The sequence below is a fragment of the Callorhinchus milii genome, unplaced genomic scaffold (genome assembly GCF_018977255.1).
Source record: "Callorhinchus milii isolate IMCB2004 unplaced genomic scaffold, IMCB_Cmil_1.0 Scaffold1, whole genome shotgun sequence".
NCBI lineage: Eukaryota > Metazoa > Chordata > Chondrichthyes > Chimaeriformes > Callorhinchidae > Callorhinchus > Callorhinchus milii.
Window position 1 is genome coordinate 11,632,864 of NW_024704742.1, and position 20,435 is coordinate 11,653,298.

The window sequence follows — 20,435 nt, forward strand, 5'->3', positions numbered from 1 at the left end:
TGCTCTAACACAAGTGCTGACATCAGGCCCAGTGCCATCTTTCTGCTTTTTTTTTTGTCTTCCGAGAGATAATTATCTTACTCCATCAATGATGCTGTCAGAAATTGGTGCCGTAATTCAGCATTTAAATGAACAATGGTATAATATCGCCTGGCTCCCAGTGGACTATTTTGCGGTGGGCATTCCTCTCTGTCACTCTGCTGCTGTATGTTGATATATGCTCTGCACTCAGTACTTGAATGTTTCCTGTCCCCTGCGTTTCATTACAGATGTTGGTTGAGGCGAGACACCTACTTCATTTGGAGCTTTATAGGCCCCGCGACCTTGATTATTATGGTAAGTACTGCTAATTAACACAGCACCTCCAAGGGTATGAAATAGGACTTTTGCTAGACCTTTCCTGTACATTTTTAATTTATGGACATTCATTTTAAAAATAAATGTTCTTTCCTGACCCACTTAATCGTTGCAAGCAATTAGGGCTTCACTGTCTCAAAAAAAACAGTGAAGGTGATTTTGACAACAACATTTCACCAAAGCATTGAAGTAACTTATCACGATGTGTAAAATGGATCAATTTTTCTGGTGCCACAGATCCATCAAAGAATTGCTCAATCGTCTCATTTAAAATAACAGAGGATATTTGCATAGCCTCCTTCTCTGGTTCTTGACGAGGATATCATTGTCTGATTCAGGGCATGAGTGCATTTTTTTTGCATATAATTATGTAATTGATAATTATTTAGATCAAATACTTTTCACAGTCGGGCGACTGCAGTAAAAATTAATTTTGATGAAACGCTGAACCCTGCATTTGATTCGAGGAAGTGAGGCTGATTTGGGTGGTGGATGTTGGAATAGCAGTGAATTGTGAAGTGGTGGAATGTGCAGGTTCCCCCCATGCAGTTTGTCCTCTCAAGATCAGTTCCAGATAGACGGCAGGGAAGAAACATGAAAGGTTATGCACTTCATCAGGAAAGGGACAAAGCAGAGAGTCACCTCAAGCTGTGCAATGATGATAACGGAAAATAATTGGAGAGAGTTATTCTGGCAGAGGCTGTAGGCCCCAACTTTCTGTTTGGAAGTGATATGTGACAGACAGACAAGACAGATGGGTGTAGAGGAGAAAGGGCAAACCAAGAGATGCATGTGAAGGAAGGAGGGGAACAGAAAAAGAACCTAAAAGGAGCAGAAGGGAGGTATTAAGCTTTTCATGCTAAAGTAACTTTTTGTTTTCAATTTTGCAGTTGAATGTAATATTTCTTGGGATAGCTCTTTACAAAATGTTCCATCATACAACTGTACTGAAGCCAGAATCCAGCTGTTTGGATAATATCAAGTAAGTCTCTTTCCATTGTGAGGGTCTTTGAGTGAGCTGTGTTTTGACGTTATGACGTAAATTGCATGTAGAGGTAAATATTTCACGGACTTACCCGTCTGCTTTGCATTATAATAATAATAATAATAATAATAATCCTTGCATTTGATATAGCGCTTTTCACGTCAGGAGGACGTCCCAAAGCGCTTCACAGAACACACTGTAAAGTGAATTGACTGTATATTTGTGGGCGAACGCGGCAGCCAATTGCGCACAGCAATGTCCCACAATTACTTGATGAATTGAATTGCCTTGTGCTTACAATATAGTTTATTAGCTGGAATGTTTCCCAGATGCAGCTTATCACTAGTGGGACCATCATATCATATAACAATATCATATACCCTTCTGAGAGTGGACAACCAAGTCTTGAGTTGAACAGCTCATGTCCGTTTCCTTCACCGGTGTTTGCAAAATGCCCCCAGTTATAACAAATGCCCCATTACTTACCTCTGTAATGAGTATTTAGAATTAGGTAGAAATGACATTATAAATATGACTGCACTGCTTGAGTATCCACTGCTTTGGATCTTCTGACATTATCAGTAGATTGGAACCAATAAGATGCCTGAATGTTAATGCTGTACTGGCCCTGAGGTGAATTTTCTAAGCTGTCCTCTTAAGCACTGTTTTTTGCTTAATTAAAAGACGTAGACATGATTTCTCAATATTATAAATAGTACAATTTATATTTCTTACACATTTCCCCCCCCCCCAAAAGGTTTGAGTGTTGGATCTTGGCTCCGCTATCTTTGCCGCACTCCTCTTTCACTTGCAATTGCCTTATCCATGGATTACGATTACACTATCCGGAGTATGGTGGTACACACTGGTCACCTATTAAGGATACGTAACACTGGTCACCTATTAAGGATAGGTAACACTGGCCACCTATTAAGAATAAGGATCTCTTGCTTCTTCAAACAAAGTATTCTGCATCTTGTTAGGTAACCATGCTGTTGTCTATTGTTTATACATAGCTGTAGAAACATTTTACAAGAAATATTTCAAACAACATTAACCTACTTTGAGTGGTATACTTATGTGTGGGTGTGTATTTATTTGTGTGTGTATATTCATGTATGGGTATTGTATCTGCCTGGTATGTGTATTCGTGTGTGTGTGTGTGTCAGAGTCAGGTTCAGACTTCGCCACTGTCGAGGGCTCCAGGATGTTACCACATATGAAGGACTCTATCTAAATGCAAGTTGTTGTTGTGCGTGTTCATTTGTCTGTGTATTTGTGTATGTGTATATCCATATGTATGTGTGTGTGCAATGCATGCACCTTTATGTATATATTTTGAAACTGGGGAGTCTTTTGATATTGTCTTTCACTACTGTCTTGAATTGCTACAAATCATTGCCTGGTCCAATTTTAAACCCATCAGAGTGTGACTGAAAGACTGCACGCAGGAAAATAAAAGTAGTCAACTTGATTCTTTGTCCATTTGCTAAGCCTTTGAATTTGTCATTACAAATCTTTGAACCTTTTATTCTGCAAGCAGTCTTAACTGGTTCTTTTATAAATAAATGTAAAAAAGCCTCCTTAGTCCCATTAAATGACAATGTAGTAGGGCTCTGTGTTTCGTTTCAGAGATGTTTTTACACTGGCAGTCTAGTATACTATTTAAATCCATATTTTCACCCAGATTACAATGTGATATGTGAATGCTGTAGAGGTGCCCCTTTATAACACAGTAATGGGGGGTAGGCATAAGATCCGAACCCACTTTATAGTGGAGTCCTGTAGATCAGTGGTTCGAGCACTCGTCTTGCAAACCTAGGTTTGATTCCCGGCAAGGCGAACATTGGCCAAGTTTCCTTACTCCACACGCCACACAGTAAGTAGGAACCCAGTGGTTAGTCGATTGACGGGGCCCTTTTCTGAGGGTAATAATTCCTTCAAAAAAAAATTGTCACCCAATTCACGACTGTTTGTGGGACACTGCTATGTGCAATTGGCTGCTGCGTTTCACTCACAAATATATACAGTCAATGCACGATACAGTATATTCTGTGAAGTGCTTTGAGATTTCTTGAAGACGTGATAAGGCAACAACAACAACAACAACAAGATTCCATTTATAAAGCGCCTTTCACGTCAGGAGGACGTCCCAAGGCGCTGCACAGTTGGGTCATGACCCGAGCAGGGGGGAAATGGTCAGGGGGAGGGGAGGGAAGGGAGGGAGCGAGGAGGGGGGAAATGGTCAGGGTGAGGGGAGGGAAGGGAGGGAGCGAGGAGGGGGAAGAGAGTCGAGAGGGGAGCTGAAGGCTCGGTCAAAGAGAAAGGCACTATATCAAATGCAAGGATTATTATTATAATGCGGAGTAATCACTGATCAGGGCCTGTGACATACCAATCACATGACCAGTGAAATTACTGCGTGCGCTCAGAAAGGCAGCTGCTTCCCACACCACAATATTGTCTAATTTCCCGGGTCATCAAGTCACTGCCAACATTGGTTTCTGCTTATTGTACATGTTAATTGTGCAAGAACCCACAAAGCAGTGACTCGCTGATCCAGAAGTCATCTGCTTTATAGTGCACAGAGAGTATATTCTAACAGGGAATCTACCGCATTTCATTCATCTCAATCTGTTCAACTCAGATTTATATCAGTGTCATAATCCAATTTGCTCAAATAATCTTTCAATTGCTGGTACTCTTGTGCATAGATGTATAATAACAATAATCCTTACATTTGATGTTGCACCTTTCATATTAGAAGGACGTCCCAAAGCGCTTCACAGGGTGTACTGTAAAGTGCAGTGAGACTGTGCGTTTATGGGCGAATAGCCATCCGTGTCTGCAGAACATTGAGGCTGTTCTGCCCTAGAGGGGGTGCAGCGTAGATTCACTAGGTTAGTTCCTGGGATGAGGGGGCTGACCTATGAGGATAGGCTGAATAAACTAGGGCTGTATTCTCTAGAGTACAGAAGAATTAGGGGAGATCCTATTGAAACATATAAGATTCTTAAAGGACTGGATAAAGTCGACGCTGAGGGTCTGTTTCCCCTGGTAGGAGAATCTATAACCAGGGGTCACAGTCTTAAAATTGAGACTGCCCCTCGGGGCAGGCTCGAGGGGCCGAATGGCCTACTCCTGCTCCTAATTCTTATGTTCTTATGTTCTTTCAAATACCATGTTCTCCCACTTCCCAGTTTAAGATTATCATTATTTTACCAAAACACATTTCAGGACCATTTCAGTTGGATATGTTTATACAAGAAAGAGACCTGCTGTCCTGGAGGCTTTTGCCTTTGTCCTGCTCTCTGCAGCTCAGAAGCAGACTGAACCCAGTTGAAATTGAGTTGTATTTAGGATCACAGTTCAGTTTCAGACCATTCACATGATTTCAGGTCGAATTAGTTCAGTCATTGAAGACTTCTAAATCATGACTTATTCTTTTCACGAGGCAAAACATTCCCATTGATCTAAATATGCAGAGGCCACTGGCTCTCGGCGAATTGCGGATTAGTAATCCAATCTCTTTTCAGATAATTTTATGAATCACAAGGCCAAGCCTCATGTGCTGCGAGTCCATCATCTAAACCCACCGATTGGATTGTTGTCTTTCTATTAAAGGCACATTCAATGCTTTTCTGCAGGCAGCGTATGTACAGTGATGGGCTTTTTGTTTCCTCTAATTTTCCCCATTGTCCTAAAGATGTTTGGCTCCTTATCTCTTCCATTGGGAGTACAGTGGAGAGCATTCAAAGAATATTCAAGCACCTGAGGCAAACCCAATTTTATTCTCATCCAACATCCACATATTGGAATCTCAAGCAAGGTGTCTATGGACTTAGATCAGCAGTAGCTTATCTAATTCCATCCTCACCCAACTCCATTATCCCACCCTACATGTGCACACTAACAAGGGGTGCTGAGGTCAATGGCAGTGCACTTACGGCCGCTGTGGTTGAGAACAGCAAACTCAGCACAATCTGTACAGTGACCAAGATTAATTGAAGTTGAGTCAGATCTAATAGAAATTTGTATTTTGTTATCACTGTCTGAAATACGTTGCCCATGACTGCTTGTTTATTGTTTGGTTTAATTACTTTCGACTTCTCAAAGTGTTTTTTTTTAAAAATCTAATTTTTGAGGCATTATGTCTAACGAATGCTTGAGTATCCATGCATATCCTGCTGTTATTGTCCTGTGAAATTAAATTAATGTTTTGTTCTTCTGAGAATATAATTAAACAGCAAGCACTTGTGTGGTGCATAATAGCCTATGATACGTGACATGGGTTTCCCTACTGAACAGTAGCACACGCTCCATACATGTGTACTGAGGATGGCGGAGTTTGTGCAGAAAACGCTTAGCATGAAATTATTCAATCAGCATCTACAGAGCTTTTCTGCGATTCAAGGGAGTTAGTGCTAGGAAATAGAACTCTCTTATTTTCTACATGATTATTATTATTACATGCAGTGCATCAAGGACTCTCAGATGAGGTGGAAAATTTCGATACAGAAAAAAAATCCTCTTTTTTTTGTACCAGTTACCTCAATTCCCACTGCACTTTATCCAAATTCTTGTGAAGCACCTCGAGACATCTCCACAAAGGTATAAGATGCAATATCAAACGCAAGGTTAATTTATTTTATGAATCCTCCTTTCTACATCACCGTGCCACTTCCCCACTCTCCACAGTAAGCATCCTGAGGCTTATCCGAGTGAGATTGCTAAATAAGTGGGGCATAGACTTAACGCACAACCAAAACAGTTTGAACTTGTGTAAGTAAAACTGTTTTCAGAACTGAAGAGCTTTTAGATGTCTCAACAACATGCTGAGGCACTATATTAAATGCAAGGATTATTGTATTATCCTAATTTTGGGAAGAATTCCTTCACCCAGAGGGTTGTAAAGACTTGGAATTCTCTGCCCCAGAAAGTTGTAGAGTTGGAAAGAATCAATAGGAATGTTTTAAAGAGAGATAGACTTAGTGGTAACAATAATAATCCTTACATTTGGTATAGCGCCTTATCATGTCTTCGAGGAGTCTCAAGTGCTTCACAGAGTACATTGTAAAGTGAATTGACTGTATATTTTGTAGACGCAGGAAGGTAGAGGTGAGCGAAGGAGCCAGATATTGGGATTAAAAGTTCTTTCTATAGTTCTAAAATGTGATAGACCGATGGTCATAGATCATGGGTGAAAATATTCTTTGGTGCGTGGTGGAGTGACTAAAATTCGATTAAAGAGCCAGTCCTCTTTCAGACAGGTGAGCCATTGGCTTGACCGACAGGTCCAATAGCCAATCGGAAATGAAAACAACAAGTTGCATTTATATAGTGCCCCTCACACAGGGTAGTATCCCAGAGCACTTTACAGTGGTGGAGCACAATGCCGAGCCGGGGGAGGGGGAGGTGACCGTAAGCACGGTTGAAGGTCGGAGCCAGACAACCCTACAAGCAGTCTTTTGGATCTTGAGCGGGCAAGGGTCGCTTCTGCATTGGGAGAGGAGCCAGAGGCAGTCCGTACCGGGGGTGACATGGATTGGGGCTGCTCGGGGTAATGACTGTAGCCCTCCTCAGAGCTTTCAGCTCCCAGCTCCCCTTAAAGAGATGAAGCTGTCGATGGAGGGGAGGGCAGCAGCCTGAAGGCCAAATGTGTTTTCTAAGCTACACACGATCCTCCAGCAATAATAATAATAATCCTTACATTTGTTATAGCATCTTATCATGTCTTCGAGACGTCTCAAAGCACTTCACAGAATATACTGTAAAGTGAATTAACTGTATATTTTGGGGCAAAATGTACAACAACAACTTGCATTTATATAGCACTCTTTAAGTGGGGTAGCATCCCATTCCAGTAAGGTCTGACCAGGATATTATACATCTGTAACGTATTGAGTTTTGTAGGTTATTAAACCCTTCAAGTTATGCAGCAAAAAATTTTTAAAAATACTTCAGAACAAGAGTATTCTAAAATAAATGGTTTTATGTTTAAACTTCATTTCAACCACAAGGACTCTTTTGGGACAAGTAATAAACTTGTTAGGGAAATTGAATTTCTAGTTGTTTAAAATGCAAGCTTCAATAAATTACAAGGAATTCAAAAGGAATAGTGCCTCTTAAATTGCCCAGGAGCAGATTTATATTACCCAAATTTAATTTAGCAGCCAGAAAAGTAATTCTTTGTAGGTACGTTTCTTTCTCTAGCCAATGTTCTCCCATCCCTCTTGTGTCCTGCAGATAGTTTTTTTCTGCTAGGCTACAGTCCCATTTATGTCATTCATGCTTTGGTGCCTCGGTTTAGAGATTATTATTCATATAATCATTGTAATGAGATGTGCTGCAAAGTTTGCAAAGAGTGTTCTTCAGTTGATTTAGTCTCAAATCCCTGACTGTCCAGCGCGTTGGGACATCCTCCCGGCATGAAAGGCGCTATACAAATGTAATTTGTATTGTATTTATCTGACAACAAATCTGACAACCTTAACCATATCAATTTTCTCCCCTCCTTTTATGTTTACTGTCTTTATTTCACTATCTCTTTCTTAATTGTCCTAAACTCTTTAAAGTGATACTACAAACCTTAGTAGTCCACATAGCCAGGTCATTTGACCGTTGATAAGGGTTATCTTGGCCCAGTGCTGTTTTTGCTTGCTGTCCACACACACACACAGGCATAGACACCAGCACCCAACACACACAGCTTTGTCCCACAGTCTCTGAATAATGATCAGGAGTAGGAATCATTCCCCTCCCAAGCCAAGGGTGTGACAATTGACCAATTCTAGCTCCCCGATGACTATCCTGGCTGAATGAAGCAAATTCTGCACAGACTTTGATTGACTTGTAAAATCTTTGAGACGTTGGAGGAACCTGTAATTCTGTGTTAAGAATCATACAGAAAAATAAATAACTGATTGTTTTGTTGATGTGCACAAAATCTTTTCGAATTTAGGATGTAATATGTACCAGCGAGGGTCGTGTTGTCTGATGGTCAAGGTGACTTTATGAGTCTGTTAGAATGTTTCATTTATTAATATTAAAATAAATCACCGCTCTAAGAAACAATCATGCAACAAAAATGTATCACAGTCAAATGCATGAAAAGTGTGAAATATCATCAACAAATGTTAAACCTTTCTTTAGCTGAAGCTGAAAGGTTTACAGGCACTTTCTAGTAAAGCACTTTCCAAACATCTGTGTCTAGAACATGCCTTATTAACTTAAAACAATAATAAGTAATAATAATAATCGTTGTATTTGATATGGAGCCTTATCACGTCTTCGAGACATCTCAAAGCGCTTCACAGAATATACTTTAAACTGGATTGATTGTATATTTTGTGGGAGAAACGTGGCAGCCAATTGCACACAGCAGTGTCCCGCAAGTGGATTGAGTGACTAAATTATTTTTATTTATTTGAAAGGAATTATCACCCCTGGAAAAGTAATCCACACTATTAAGTATAGAGGGAGAAAACCGTTTGAGAATAGACCTGCAGGTATACACATATATGTGTGCAAGTCACCTTGTGTGCAAGCAGGGGCATGTGTTCTTGGGTACCCACCCAACTACTTGTGCTTGCTTCTTTCTGAGATTCCTGTGCTTTCATCATCCTATGTTACTGGTATCTCAGCAATGCGTATCCCAGTTACTGCATTTGGCATTTGTCTGCTACCAAAAGAAATGATAATTGTTCGTCCTTATTTGTTCTGGATCTCATTCAGAGCTTATACAGATCTGATCAAATATGGAGTCTTCTGGCAGTCTATACGCATTTTGATTCATTACTGTAACCAGAAGCGGAGCCTATTAAATGAGGTTGCCTGGGTGGGGTGGTGGCAGAAGTTCTAAACAATTCTTTGATTAATAATTGGTCGAGGTCTGTAATCTATTTGAGAGGGAAGAGAACAGTCTGCTTTCTGTATTCACCATTGAAAATAGCCTTGCAAAATGTTTCAGGAATACAGGCTGTGCTTTTCTGTGCACATTATAAACAGGCAGCATTCCACCAGCACTTTTTGAAACACACCCAGTTTACTTTGCTCTTTCTTTTTTCTTCAAACGAAAGACGTGTGTGTGTTCAAATATTGGTGCAGACACTTGCTGTTTTCTCAGTCATTATTTCTGCCGCTGAAAACTGGCGCCAGTCCTGTGAGAAACCAATGTAAGGGGATTGTTTTGATGTCAAATTGCACTTTTCTGTGGAAGTTTTAGACCATCTGCCTGTTTTCATGAATATTTTCTCTCATTTTCACTCACTGTGAGCTCAGTGTTTTGTTTCCTTCAAGTGAGAATAAGGTTAGGCAGAGCAGAGTAATACTGAACAAATCCATTTAAGTTATAGACCAGAGACCATTTTTTCAAAAGTGGCTAGCACTAGCAGTAAGTATAGAAACCTAATCCTTGAAAAGAAAGGAGATTCTTATTTATTGTGAGAAAATACCCTTTAAAATAGTTTTTTCGTTAAATCCTGTTGAGAAGCACTTTACCAGCTTGTGAACATCAGGAGGACAAACCTGTCAGTAAATTCAGGTTTTCTAATTGAAAACAGTGATGAGACCTATTGTCCAGCCATCATCAAGGTTAATGACTAGATCATCATCATTCATTCTTCCATTTAATACAGCGCCTTATCATGTCTTCAAGAAGTCTCCAAACACTTCACAGAATATTTCTACAAAGTGAATTCACTGTATATTTTGTGTACATAGTTATATACAATATTTTTTTCAATTTTTTTGACAGGTTTATTATCCTGGGTAGTTTACATTTCAGGAGCTCTTAAACAAACCAAATGGCTAGATTGATAGTCTTCATACAATATTAACTATAATAATAATAATCCTTGCATTTAATATGAGCGTTATCACATTGTTGGGATATCTCAAAGCGCTTCACAAAATATACTGTAAAGTGGAGTGACTGTGTACTTTGTGGCTGAAACAAATAGATGAGAGGAAGAGTTCATTTCAGAAATAATGCTTACAACAACACAACTTGGATTTATAAAGTGCCCTCCACGCCAGACAGTGTCTCAGAGCGCTTTACAGTAACAGATCCCGGTGTCGAGCCAGGGGGAGGGGGAGGAAGGTGACCAAAGGCGCAGTCTTTGAAAAGAAAGGTCTTCAGCAGAGACCTGAAAATAGGAAGAGAGGGACCGAGGCAAAGGGAGTGAGGAAGGGAATTCCGGAACCTCGGGGCGTAGTGGCTGAAGGCACGGCCGCCGAGGTGGAGCAGAGTACTCAGGGGATGAGGAGGCCAGATCCGGAGGAACAAAGGCAACGGGTACTGTTTTAAGGAGAGAGAAGGTCAGAGAGGTAGGGGGTTGCACAGGAGGGAAGGGAATTGAATACAAGAGTGAGGATCTTGAATTCGATCCTCTCTGGGATAGACAGCCAATGCAGTCTGGCAAGGACTGGGGTGATTGAGGAGTGAAGTTTGGTGCGGATGAGAATGCGGGTGGCAGAGTTTTCAGTGATCTGGATTTTATGGATGGTAGTGGAGGGGAGGCCGGCGAGGAGGGCATTAGAATAGTCCAGCTGAGAGGTGACAAAGGCATGGACTAGGGTGTCAGCAGCTTTTGGGGAGAGGTATTGGTGGACCGGGCGATGCGTCGGAGGTGGAAGAAAGCGGTGCTGCTGAGGGACCGGATGTGGGGAAGAAAGGATAATTGGGGGTCGAACCTGACGCTTAGGTTGCGTACGGGTTCGGAGAGTTTTAGGGGGAGATCGGGTAGGTGGAGGAGGTGAGAGCCATGAGATTTTAAGACGTTAACGAGAGCCAAATAGTATGGCTTCCGTCTTGTCAATGTTCAGCTGAAGGAAATTTGCGCTCATCCAGCCCCTGAGATTTGACAGGCAGACTGACAGAACATCAGGGAACTGGGGGGGGTCACAAAGAGGTGGAAAAATAGAGTTGGGTGTCGTCTGCATACATGTGGAAATGTACTCCATGTCTGCGGATGACACACTCAAGAGGGAGCATGTAGATCAGCAAGAGGAGGGGGCCAAGGGTGGATCCTTGGGGTACCCCGCAGGTGACCGGGTGAGAGCGGGAGGAGAAGCCGTTTGTGCAGATGTACTGCTGGTGGGTTGTGAAGTAGGGCTCGAACCAGGCGAGTGCGGTCCCACTGAGGTGGATGATGGAGGAAAGGCGGTGGAGGAGGATGGCATGATCGACTGTGTCAAAAGCCGCAGAGAGGTCCAGGAGCACAAGGAGGCAGAGGGAGCCCTGGTCACAGATAGAGAGGATGTCGTTTGTGACTTTCACAAGCGCAGTCTGTACTGTGGGCAGAGCGGAAACCGGACTGGAGGGGTTCGAAGAGGGAGTGGGAGGAGAGGTATGCACGGAGTTGTTTGGCAACAACACATTCTAGGATTTTGAGAGGAAGGGCAGGTTAGAAATGGGGTGGTAGTGGCTGGGGTTTGAGGGATATAGGGAAGGTTTCTTGAGGAGGGGAGTGATGACAGCAGTTTTGAGGGGAGCAGGGACTGATCCGGAGGAGAGGGACTGGCTGATGATGTCAGCCAGTAGCGGGCAGAGGAGGGGGAGCTGGATGACCAGCAAGTTGGTGGGGTCGAGGGGGAGGGGGTCGAGGCAGCTGGTGGTGGGTTTCATGGAGGTGATGGTGGGTGAGTGGGAGGAGGGAAAGATGGGGAGGAAGAAATGTAGGATGGGGTGGTGGTAGGAGCAGATGATGGGGAGAATGAGGGGCACAGAGAGGGCGTGGTGGTGGGTGACAAGGTGCTGGTGGATGAGGCTGCCTGGCGGATGTTGTGAATTTTAGATGAAAAGAAGTCCATGACCTCTTCGCACTTCGCATTTGATATGAAGATTGAGGAGGCCTGAGAGGGGGCACGGAGGAGGTAGTGGGTGGTGGGAAAAAAGGATTTTAGGGTTGTGTTTAGCCTCCAAGATGATGTTGGAGTAGAAGGCCGTTTTTGCGCATGTCAAGGAATGGTGGTAGCTGTGGAGATGCTTGAGCCATAATTGGCAGTGGACTGTCAGGCCAGTTTTTTGACATCTGCGCTTGAGCAGCCGGGTTTGGGTTTTTAGGCGGCGGAGATGGTTGTTGAACCAGGGGGATCGGGTGGGTTCGGAGATGGTCCTGGATTTCAGTGGGACGAGGGAGTTGAAGGTGGTGGAGAGGTGATCGTGCAGCATCTGGACGGCTGCTTCAGGATCTCCGCTTACATTCTTAGGATTTCAAAGTGTGCAGATTGTAGGAGGTAAGGACATCCACAGCCTTTTGGAGGCCAAAGCACACAAAGTCACAACCTCCCAATGCTATTTTAATTTTTATCACCTGCGTGCCTGACACACACAAGGAAACCCATCGTCATGCTTAAGAGTATCCAAACTAGAGAGAATTCCACATATGTATGCCCTTTGATCATGGAAATTTCCTTGTGGAATGGATGTGCTCTCTCTCTCCTTGGAGGGAGGGACGCACACTCTGCTAACTGAATTCTGGAAAATATCAGGCACAGATTAGCAAGATACAAAGGCTTGGGATTCCGAAGTGAGCACTACGCTAAACCTGCACAGCTTGCCAAACTCATAACTTGCACCCTAGCGAACTTCCTGCAACTTGTACAGCAAGGACCACTTTATCGGTTATGGCTTTGGTTTGCAGTGTTAACAGTTTACCTTTAGTAGGTCATTTGACATCTGCCGAGAGCATATATGAGCCGCTCACTCGGGGGTCAACAGGTACTCAGAATTCTCTGCAGATATCCTGGTGAGTAGCACAGCTCAGCATGACATGTGTGAGAGCATTGCCACTAAACACCTGTTCACAGCTCAGACACACATCCATTGAGTGACTGTTCCACCAGTCATTGGTACGAAGCGTGAACAGTAGCTGCTTACCTCTCTGCATTCCAGTCAAGGTGGATACCAAGCCGTGGATATGTGAGCGAGCTCAGTTCTCCAGATAATGTCACCCCAAGCCTCAGAGTTTATCAACTATTCAATGAACATCTGCCTTTAGTGTGGTGGGACCTTTACAGGTGACATGCCTTGTGCTGAAGGTCCAAATCCAATCTGTGCACTAGGCTAACTCAGCTGGTTAATCCGTTTTCTCATGTGAGGGGCTTTGACAATGCAGTGGCGACAGGTCAGTGTAGACCAGAGCCCGCCCTCCTTGCAACCTGTTCCCCTACTTACCATATACCTACCTCACCGATAATTTTGGAAGCCTCTCTGCTACACACTCAGGAGTTTAGAACCATAAAGGAGAACTGTTTGGACATCATAATAATAATAATAATAAAAATAATGATCCTTGCATTTGATATAGCACCTTTTATCACATCTTTGAGACGTCTCAAAGCGCTCATGGAATATACTGTAAAGTGAATCAACTGGATATTTTGTGGCCGAAACGCGGCAGCGAATTGTGCACAGCAGCATCCCATAAACAGTCGTGAATTGAGTGACCAATTTTTTATTATTATTATTATTTTTTGAAGGATTGATTACCCCCAGAAAATCGATCCGCCAATCTGCTAACAACCACTTGCAACTTACTGTGAGGTAAACAGAGGTGTGTGGAGTAAGGAAACTTGTCCAGTGTTTCACCCTGCCGGGAATCAAACCTAGGTCCTCTTCCTTGCGAGGCGACTGCTCTCACCATTGATCTACAGGACTCCACACCAGAATGCCCTTCACCCTTACCCAGCACGGTCCCGCAGGACAGTGTCCAAATGAAAATTGGCGTCCATCATGACCCCCAGATACCGATAAGAAACATTAAATTTGGATGCCACTTTCAGCAACTAATTCCTGAGATATGTAATTGACATGTAGTGCTCTACATTGTTTGGAGATTGCCTATTGATTCTCAACTTCTATTTAGTACCTCTCCATCTATGTCAGTCCTCATACTCTGACGTTTGCCTGTCGAAAGTTGTATACTGGGATTCGGTTGTATCTTTGCACCATTTCCCAATTCCGTTTGAATGTTACTAAGCTGTGCTCAGTATTGGCCAGTGGTTAAACTATTTCTATTCCCTGAACACTGTCATAGTCACTGACGAAAACTAAATCTATGGGATTCCTGACATCCTGAGTCAGGAAGCAGTTATCAACCACAACGATGAGCTCAGGCAAGTTCCCACTTTCTCTCTTCAACATTTCCGTTTTAATTTGGGTTGCTTGAAGCTCCTCATCCAAAACACCTTTTTTTTGTTTTGCTTTGTTCATGTTTCTAACATTACAATAACATTATCAGTTGTTCTTATTTTAGTCTGAAGCCACCCCCATTTTTAAGCACATCTAACTGGAGACTTTTTTTACCTTGGCTCATCCCAAAATTCTGGCTCATGTATCATACCTTCTCATTTGCCCTTTACAAACCTTGTGTATCTTCCTATCTTTCCTGAAAGGCCTGTATCCTAGCCCATTAGACCATAATGAGAATCACCTCATTAGCACTGTTTCAATGCAGTTTAAAACATATCCTAACAAAGTATTTCCTTTTGGTATTTTCAAGAATGTCGGTGTTGTAATTTATGCTGGAAGATGGTGGTGAAATGCTTGTTTGAAACTAAATATTTCAATGGATTCTGGTGACGTCTTGAAAAAGTTGAACTGACTAAATTGCTCCTTTTTTAATCAATATCGATACAGTAGCAAATATTGCTGGCTGGAAACATTACTCCAAGTGTCATTACAATGCAGTTGAAATAATTTGTTAGTCTTGATCAAGAAGTGCAAAGCAGAAAAAAAAAGGTTAGAAAGTGTGTGTGTGTCTGTTTCTCCTTCTCCTTCTATTGCATATTGTTCAGTTGCCATTGGAGGTGTGGGTTTTGTATCACACCTGCCAGCTGTTTTTTCTTCTTGCCACTTGTGACTGGAAATGGTGGGAGGGACATCAGTTTCCGAATTTATTTTGTACAAGTCTCAGCAGTACTTCAACCAATCTTCAATATCTTAGAGAGATAAGCCAAACTCCAGTTCTGTAATTTGCTCACCTGTCTCCCCATTGCATAATGACTGTCACACATGAAATGGGTACTACGTTGCACAGTGTACTTGTGTACATTTCACCATCGATACTTGGAACATCTGCCCTTGAAGAAAAAAGTGGAGTGGCAGATTGCACACTCTGAGGTCTCTGAATTATGTCTGCAACGGTTGCATTCCCACAGTTTTAAGTGTTGCCATCAACAAGGACTTTTGCTGGTCTGTTTCTATTTTTAAATGTTAATAACTTCAGTTTACTTTGTGAGAAGTTTTCAATTTCCGTACATTTGCCCGCATAGAGATTTATTTGTTACAAATTTCAATCCAAGCCTTGCCAGTGTTGAGTGCTACAAAACTTTCTATCCCACGAGATTAAGAACACTGATAAAATTTGTAGTGTGTCTGAAAGTAAAAGCTGGTATGTTGGCTTGTTTTATTTTAAATTGATGTTAAATTAGATTAACTTCCCTGCTGAAAAATTTGGGTTTACAGTAATGGACAAATTAAATCCCAGTGAGGATACGATCTAAAGATCAACTACCAAAATCTGTTGCATCTCACCTGCATTGGCATATTTTAATATTTTGTCTTTATTTTCCTTCATTAGTTTGTTCTTTACTTCATTCTAATTTCCTTTGCCTGCTTTCATGTAGCACTTCATTCGGAATGTGAGCTCTTCTGTTTCTTTTTTCTTTGCCTGTTTCAGCTATCGATTTTATGCTGGATGCATTAATATGGAATGGAGAGGGTAAGAGCCAGTATCCTCTTGAAGTGGGTTGGAATGACAATCACCATTTAAATAAACTCATTGATTTTGGATTACTTACTGTATTGGGTATTAAGAAGCTCGCAGTCAAGCAATTTGAGGGAGATTAATGATAGTTCAATTAACAAAAGCTTTGTGGATCTGATTAACAAGTATCTTGGAAGTTTACCAATGGAGGTGCTGAAATCTTTAATGAACTTGTCCGTTTGCTCAAGACTGTGCTTGGAGATAGTTTTTATCTAAAGCGCGTTGGGCACAATTAAGAAATATTATTTTGAAATGTTTTTCTGAAATTGAGTATTCTAGAAAGATGAGATCAGATAGGTCAAAGAGCCTTCTCTTATGAATCTTGAGAGCCTAGGTCATGGAGAGTGATAGGGGCAAACTGCCTCCTCCACACTTTCACTATAACTTTCACTATAACGGTAACGATTTATGTCACTTGCCTTTAGGTTGTACGTCCTCAACTAAATTCCTTGTGGTGTTGATTCATAAACCCCTGGAGGATAAATGAAAATATGAACAAATGGTGTAGTGGTCAAAGTGTATGAGAGACTGAAAGCTAGTTTGCAGGTGTAGAAAGCAATCAAAAACACTAATGGGATCCTGTATTTTACAGGAAGCGGTCTGTAATATAAATGCAAACAGTTCCTGCTCCAGCTAAACAGAGAAGTGCTCAGGCCTCATTTGGAATATTGTGTTCTGTTTTGGGGCCCATATTTTTAGGAAGAATATATTCGTCTTGGAAGGTTTCCAATGACAATTTACTGGATTATTAACAAGGAATGAGCGAGTTTAGCTATGAGGCTAGGTAAGATTGTGTTATGTTATCCAGAGCTGAAAAGGTTAAGTAGTTATCTGACTGAGGTGGTTAAAATAATGAAGGGAATTAACAGGCTAGATTGGGTCTCTTCCATGGGTAGAGAACATTTCAAAACAAAGGAGCGCAATCATAAAATCAGAGCTATCCCGGGCAGAAACAAGACCAAAAAATGTTTCTTCACAGAAAGCGGGGTGTGAATGCGTAGTGCGTTGCCCAAGAAGGCCATCAATGTCAAATTAATGGGGAAGTTTAATCAGGAGATAGACGGATATTTGAGAGGTTGGGGATATAGAGAAAGGGCGGAGAAATGAGATTTAAACATCTGCCATTACCTAATAAAAGTTACAGAATCCAGCTGAATTGCAGAGTCACAGAGACACTGATGGAATGTTTGAACCTACCTTGACGCTGATTTGCTCCTCATATACATTTATCTCAGGATATGAGTTTCAGTGATTACTGGGACTATCATAGACTGAGAGTGTCACAATTGCCACTTTGTTAAACTAAGTGACCTTCCTTCACCAAGCAACATAATGCTGTCTCACTGCCTTGCTCTGTTGATCATTTGGGACCAACAAACGATTGTTGAAATTTATAGAAGTAAAAATAACGCAATATCATATTTAGATTATGGTTGGCCATTTTGTAAATGCATTGCCAAAAATATCACTCTCCTGATATGCTTTCAAAATGGATGAATCATTCAGTTTCTTGAAGGCAAGAGGTATAAGGGTCACAGTATTTTTGAAGATAACTGTTTGTTTTAATGATGTCATTGCAACTTGGCTTCAGACTGTGTAGCTAGTATCCTGTCTGCTTTGTCAATTGCCTTCTTTCTGTGGCAAAAACTGGCTTCTGTAGCAATCTGCCCCCAATTTACCTCTGTCTGATGAGATGTTCACTTTTTCTCTCTCCCACTCCCCTCTCCCAAGCCCAGGACTGTCAGAATTTATTTGTCTGCATTCCTTCCTGGTTGATTTAATGCACAAACATATGCATCCAAAGTACAGAAATCATTCGACAAATGGCTTACCTCTAAGTATTTAACATTTGAAGGTCTTGATATTCCTTCCTAAAGTGTGGTGCCCAGAATTGGACACAATATTCCAGCTGAGGCCTCACCATTGACTTATAAAGGTTTAGCAGAACTTCCTTGCTTTTGTACTCTATGCTCTATTTGTAAAGTCAAGGATCCCATATGCTTCTTTAACATCTCTATCAACCTGTCCTGTCACCTTCAAGATCTGTGTTTGTGAGTAGCTAGGATCTCTGAGGTTTTGTAACTGTTTTTGCTGGTCCCTTGCCTGTCTGTGTTGGTCAATGACTATACCACTGTACACTGTATATCAGCAATTTCTGTTTTGTGTTCCCAGCACACAAAATAAATTTAAAAGTAAATATTTAAATGGATGTCCTGAACAATTACCATTTGCTGACAGTTATAGTTCCAGCTCTATTGTTATTTAAGATGCATCAAAACAATCATGGGGTTAATACATCATTGGTTAGAGAATTCTGAGAAGGAGGGTACTCTCACTTATGACTGACTATTAGTCCAGTCTGAATAGTCAGCATTCATCCAATTGATACTTCTGGGTCTTGTGTGATATTGTGTGGAGTCCTGTAGCTCAGTGGTTAGAGCACTCACCTTGCAAGCGAGAGACCTGAGTTCTATTCCCGGCACAGCGAAATGTTGGGCAAGTTTCCTTGTCTCTGTTTACCTAGCAGTATGTAGGAACCCGGTTCCTTCAAAAAATTCCTTCNAAAAAAATTCTCGATGCATTGCTTAGAAAAAAATCATAATGAGCACATTTCTTAAACATAGTTTGTGGTTTTAGTCAAGTTAGTTTTAGAAATTCAGTAATTACACATTTCTTATTTAGAAACCTGTTCAGAAAATACCAGAATACCACAACAGGCTGAGCATGGATCGAGCTGTTATGCCTGCATTGCCTGGCATCAATGAGCCTGTTCAACTGTCGTCTGTGAAAAAGCATGACTCAGACAGACAGACAGACAGGTTTGTTGTGTGGGAATCCAATGATTAGGGGCAGTTTCTTGAAATATCTTAAAACAGCTCAGTCTTTATAATGCTCTCTTACGATCTGAGCCATTGTCCAGTGTGTGAAAGTGCAGCAGCAGATGGTGCCTTACTTACCCTGAGCAAGAACAATAACAACAAATTACATTTGCAATTTGTGCAAATTGGTGCCTTTCATGTCAGGGAGACGTACCAAAGCGCTTTACTGTGAAGTGGAGGGACTATGTGTTTGTAGGCAAATGCAGCAGCCTATTTGTGCACAGCAGTGTCCCACAAACATCCACGAAACGAACGACCAATTTTATTTTCTGGTCTCTTTATTTTTTCCTTTCCTGCCTCGTCNTTTTTTGACTCACATGTTTGCTTTATTGGTATCTTACCTTTGTCTTGCATCAGTGCCTCACAAAAAAACACTCATCTCAAAAACTGGCATTGTCACAGTTTGACCTGAATTCAAAGAACCGTACTTGGTTGATGATTTCATTACCTTGAAAGCTGGTCTAAGGAAACGATTCATCTCTCAGAAAAGTCATTGCAGTAGGTATTACTGCATTTCTTGAATTTATTTCTTTTCAAACAGCAACATTTGCAAATCCAAATAATTTAAACACAATTTCTGCATTCCATGTATGGTTGGTAAAGAAATAATAAGATTGTAAAGATTGGTTTATGGATTTGGGGATGCACAATACAAAGTGCTAATGTGGTGCACAACATTTAGCACAAACCTGAGAAGCAAAGAGCAGCCTATTGACTATTAAATATAAATTTAAAAAGCTGCTTCAATGTTTGTTAAAGGAAATGCCCGATGTGAAACTGAGCAGTTGAGATTTGAACATTCCCTCTTTTAGTCCCGTTTATGCTGAGCTACCTCATCTGACCCAGCTACTTGCTCTTTCAAGGCACAAATCAAAATATACTGCTTTGATTGCGCTTTTGGTTATCTATCCCCTCCCCATCCCACTCAGCTCCCAACCATAGATCGGGTGCCCATATGGGCTCAGGTATGAAGGACAACCATTTGGGTGAGGTACTAGGGGTTTGTAGATACTGAAGGCTATCCAGGGCCCTTGGAGTTGTATCCGAGCGTGTGTCTGTGTCTTGGCGAGTAAGGGTTCAAACGTTTCTAACTTGGGTTGAAAGAAAATGATTACCCAAACTGTTTGTTTAAAAAAAATGCATTACTATCTTAATTGGCTCTTTTTTTATTCTTTACAGGTCATGGGTCATAGGGGCGATAGCACTCCTTTGCCTCCTTGGACTAACTTGGGCTTTTGGACTTATGTTCATTAACGACAGCACAGTTATCATGGCATATCTCTTCACCATTTTCAACTCGCTGCAGGGAATGTTCATATTCATTTTCCACTGTGTCCTCCAAAAGAAGGTTAGTCTTGTCTATCAAAGGAATATATATATATATATCTATGAATATATTGGACTGGGGGGAAAAGTAAAGGAAGTCGGGTAAATGTCCTTCCT

General features: G+C 41.5%; 1 protein-coding gene across 4 annotated transcripts in view; it reads left to right on the forward strand.

The window, feature by feature from the left end:
• Positions 1-20,435, forward strand: part of adgrl3.1 (adhesion G protein-coupled receptor L3.1) — a 297,007-nt gene that overhangs the window by 226,743 nt on the left and 49,829 nt on the right. For all 4 annotated transcript variants that reach the window (XM_007905934.2, XM_007905930.2, XM_007905931.2 and 1 more), the window contains 3 exons: positions 270-336; positions 1,248-1,339; positions 20,172-20,340. In XM_007905934.2, coding sequence (XP_007904125.1) covers positions 270-336; positions 1,248-1,339; positions 20,172-20,340 — 328 coding nt within the window. The remainder of the gene's footprint in view (positions 1-269; positions 337-1,247; positions 1,340-20,171; positions 20,341-20,435) is intronic.